Source organism: Populus euphratica, unplaced genomic scaffold, assembly GCF_000495115.2.
Source record: "Populus euphratica unplaced genomic scaffold, PopEup_1.0 scaffold2.1, whole genome shotgun sequence".
Lineage (NCBI taxonomy): Eukaryota > Viridiplantae > Streptophyta > Magnoliopsida > Malpighiales > Salicaceae > Populus > Populus euphratica.
In genome coordinates, this window is record NW_011499846.1 from 6445301 (window position 1) to 6449478 (window position 4178).

Here is a 4178-nt window from a genome sequence, read left to right on the forward strand (position 1 = left end):
TCAGACTTACTTTGTTTTCGTGACCATGTTATTAATTTAGCTGTTTGATTTTAAAATAAATATTTAAAAACAAATCTTAATATTTAACATTTAATTTCATAGGTATTGGTCTTATGGAGTTTTTTATAGTTTTTTTTTTACGATGTTATTCCATTTTCATTTTATTTTTTCTTTGTTATTAAAGAAGATTATATAGACCTTTTAAGAATATTAGGAGTATTTTTTCATGACATTACCAAGCATTTATTTTTTTCAATTAATCACTATAAATTTATTTGTTTAGTTCAGTGTATTTAACATCACTATTATTTTTTAATTATATTATAATTTAATTGGTCTCATTGAATTCAGTTGAGTTAATTACTTGAATTTTATATTTTTTTTCACTTAAAAAAAAACATTAGAGTGGCATTATCATCTTTTTGATGATAGAAAAGAATCAGTGTTGCCCACAAAGGAGCGCGAGGTACCACTTTATCAAAACAATGTTCGAGATCATATTAAAAATTATTTTTAATTTTGAAATATATTAAAATAATATTTTTTTTATTTTTTAAAATTTAATTTTGATACTAGAACATTACAGTAATTTAAAAATACTAAAAAATTAATTAAAAAACAATTTAATTTTTTTTAAAAACAAGTTGGATAGAAAAATCAAACACAACGAGAATACCACAAACTGCTCCTTCATTCCTTCTCCGAATAATTCGAATATGCTAGCAAGACCTTGTTTATTAATAAGTAATAGCAGCCAATAAGATGATCTGCGCACGTATTTTTTCAATAACAATAGACTACGGGTAAAATTACGAGACATCTAATTACACGATTAATGTTAAAATTACTCTCGGATTCATCAATATAATATCATATAGCTTTCTAGTAATTTCCTTCTGTGAAACAACGTCAACGTTATTGGTGGCAAGATTTTTAACGCCAAAACAATGGGGACGTTAACTGGGGTGAAAATGTGCTAGGAAGCAACTTTGGGGAAAAAATAGCAAAGTTTTGAAGACTGAAGGCTGATTTGTGAATGTCTATATATACTGGGACTGATCTGTAGTTTTCCCATTATAATAGAGAGAGAAAGTGGCTGATACAGAAAAAAAAGGGTTGGTCTATGATCCTGAAGATTTTCATTGGACAACCTTGCCTACTATCGTCGTGGGTGTCCACTAGCAGCTTTTTTTGTCTTCTCCTTTTCCCTTCTTCTCCTTCTTAATTTTATCATCTCTCCTTCTCTATGTATTGATGCTATATATTATTCTCGTGTACATAAATATAGTAAATATTTCATGAGAGGGTTTCTCTTCTCTTCTCTTCTCCTCGCTTGTTTCTCTCTCTCCCCCTTTAACAGTAATGATTTTCTCGTTACGGGCATCGTTGTTAAGGAATCTGAGGAGTTGTGGTTGTGAAAAAGTGGCAGATAAAGCATTAGAAAAGCCACTAGTAGAAGAACAAGAGCAAGAAGAAGAAAAACGGACAGAAACATAGATAGGCACACGAGTGTTTTGTGCGCGTAGAAAAGAAAGAGTGCTTGTTTTGTTGATTGATGCGATCATCATCAAAACAAACGGCTCTTTCTGGCTTTTTTTTAATACCCTTCTCTTCCTATTTCCCTCTTTATTTGGTCTTTCTTGGGGGTGGTTGATTTTTGCTCTGGTAACGAGTGTTTTGTTGATTGAAGGGTAGTTCGTTTATTGAAGTTCTCTTTTTTCCACCTTGTTTTGTTTGGTGCTTTTTTTTTTTGTATTGGTTCTACTGTGTACAATTTTTTGTATCATCATGGCTCAAAATAGGCCGTTTCAGATGGCCGTGGGTGGTGGCAATTCGAGGCACTACAATGACACGACTTTTACCAAAATCTTTGTTGGTGGTTTGGCCTGGGAGACACAGAGAGACACCATGAGGCGTTATTTTGAACAGTTTGGAGAGATCCTGGAGGCTGTTGTTATCACAGATAAGAACACGGGAAGATCCAAGGGCTATGGCTTTGTAAGCCCATTATTTTTTATATCCTTTGCAAGGGGCATATTTTTCCTTTTTTCCTCGCACTGCATGATTTGTTTATGACGGTGGGTCTTCGTCCTTGCTTCTTACAGGTTACATTCCAGGATCCGGAGGCAGCCGTGAGAGCTTGTCAAAACCCATCGCCAGTGATAGATGGAAGGAGGGCAAACTGCAATCTTGCGTCACTTGGTGGCCAAAGGAATCGTCCACCAACTCCTCAACATGGTTCATTTCTCTCTTCTCTGTCATCACTTTTCCATTTCTTGCCAAGTACATGGTAGAATACTTTGCCAATCTCAATAAATATCCACTTTCTACGCAAAAGTTAATAATCCCTTGAATATTCAACCAGCATTGTGCAGCGAAACTACGCGAAAAAAGGGGGCCAATGCCCTTTTGTCTTTCATTCCAAAAACATGTAAAGATTCCAGGTTTTTAACCAACCGTGGCAAGTTAGCTATAAAATGCTTATAATTACTCTATTCGTCTTCTAGCAAAACTGAAATGTGGATATATATCCACTGAACAAGAGGATCAAAGTATTTACTTTAGAACAAAAATGAAATCGCAGGCACAGGACGGTTTAGACCAGTACATGGATTAGTGGCTCCACCTACTTTTCCTGGTTCCTCGGCTCCATACATCCACCAACCCTCTGGTCAATACTCATTTCCTTATTCAGCTTATGGGTAAGTAAAAACAGTAACAGAGATAAATCACAAGGGGATTTTTCATCAATTGCCCTCCCTTCTAATATGCCTTCAATTCCTTGTTCATTTTTATCACATAAATTCTCCCTCTTCTTCTGTCATCTCACAGGTACGCTGGATATTCACAGGATGCCATGTATCCCTTGGTCAGTGTTGGCATGATATACTTGCATGAATATTGAATGTCTTGTGCTTCTAATTTTATCTGCGTTGTTTGACCACAGTTTTATGGCCTTGTTTGCAGAGCTATTACGGTGTTTACGGAGGACAACAATTCTCACCTTACTATACTACTGGAGGGGCATCAGGAACACCAGGGATGTTCCCACACAATCCCTACCCATTCTATACTCAGTATGCACAGAGTAGCCAAGCACATGGTTTTGGAATTCAATATCCCCAAATGGTACAGTACCCTTATTTACCTCAACAACATGGATCCACGGGAACCTTATCACTTCCTTCTTCTATTGCAATGGCGACCACTACTGCAGGTGATCACTCTAATAATTTCCCTAACTTCATTCATGCAGCAAATTTATTCATTTTATGCTTTACTTAACGACGAAAGGCAAATGACAGGATAATTTGAATGTAATTTTGCAACAGGGGCAGCAGCCACAATGACAACGACTACGACTACAACAGCAACAGCAACAGCAGTGGCAGCACCAACAGCAACTACAGTGGTGGTGGGAACAGGACCAGGTGCTTTGCAAGCCTCTGGAGCAGCTACTGAACAAAATTCATCAACCGAATAAGTTTGGAACGTCATTCATTGTCCTCTCACAAGACGGACAACATCCACAAATCGCGGACCTAGAAAAAATGATTGGAAAAAAAAAGAATAAGGAAAATATTCTTTCAAGTCACTGATTGAAAAGGAGGATTATGCCTGATCATCAGCTAGCATAGCAATAGAAGGATCCAAGAATTCAGCATAAGATTGTTCCATTTCATGGAAAAAGGCATCTGAGATACAAAAGCCTCACTCCACTAACTCTTTTTTATTATTTAGGGCCCCCCCAATATTATCAACTTCATCGTTATACATGTTCCGTCTAGGACACTGGGGAGGCTCCAGTAGTTGTTAACATTAATTAGGAGGAGAGATCATATTCATTTTATGTATTAGCATAAGGTGGATCCAATATTGGCTTTGGATTCTACCCCGGATACTAATCAGCAGATTGTTATGTCTTGGAAGCAGAGAGCATCCGACAGCATACTCTTGTTTATATTCGGCAGTAATCAGGGTTTGAAGATTGGTTTTATATCTTTGAACCCATCTTGGTCAACAAGAAAGTTGGGCTAAGAACAACTCGGTCATTAACTTGTACTTTTTTTGCTTGTTAATTACTCATGATTGATTACTTTTTTATAATAGGATCAGAACATTAGTAGGGGAAAGTGGATTGTGCCTCTCCCTCTCTCGCCCCCCCCCCCCCCTCTCTT

General features: G+C 36.8%; 1 protein-coding gene and 1 long non-coding RNA gene across 3 annotated transcripts in view; one reads left to right on the top strand and one right to left on the bottom strand.

Moving 5' to 3' along the window:
• Positions 1-1133: 1133 nt before the first annotated feature.
• On the top strand, positions 1134-4104 carry LOC105135865 (RNA-binding protein 24-B-like). Of its 2 annotated transcripts, none has more exons than XM_011040948.1 (6): positions 1134-1998; positions 2106-2238; positions 2585-2702; positions 2833-2869; positions 2968-3220; positions 3339-4104. In XM_011040948.1, the coding sequence occupies exons 1-6, from the start codon at positions 1789-1791 to the stop codon at positions 3482-3484; spliced, it is 897 nt and encodes a 298-aa protein (XP_011039250.1). In that variant the 5' UTR covers positions 1134-1788; the 3' UTR covers positions 3485-4104. The 2 variants fall into 2 exon arrangements, with proteins under 2 accessions (XP_011039250.1, XP_011039241.1); XM_011040939.1 differs by having other exon boundaries at positions 1135-1998; positions 2968-3217; positions 3333-4104.
• LOC105135858 (uncharacterized) overlaps positions 3528-4178 on the bottom strand; it is a 3257-nt gene continuing 2606 nt past the window's right edge. Inside the window, exon 3 of the long non-coding RNA XR_844266.1 lies at positions 3528-3542. This is a non-coding gene — a long non-coding RNA (uncharacterized LOC105135858). The remainder of the gene's footprint in view (positions 3543-4178) is intronic.

Excerpts from the sequence above, each read along its gene's own strand:
- LOC105135865 (XM_011040939.1), top strand. The coding sequence starts at position 1,789 with ATGGCTCAAAATAGGCCGTTTCAGATGGCCGTGGGTGGTGGCAATTCG. Across the intron at positions 2,703-2,832 it reads TTTCCTTATTCAGCTTATGG|GTACGCTGGATATTCACAGG; the intron begins GTAAGTAAAAAC and ends GTCATCTCACAG. Across the intron at positions 3,218-3,332 it reads AATGGCGACCACTACTGCAG|GGGCAGCAGCCACAATGACA; the intron begins GTGATCACTCTA and ends ATTTTGCAACAG.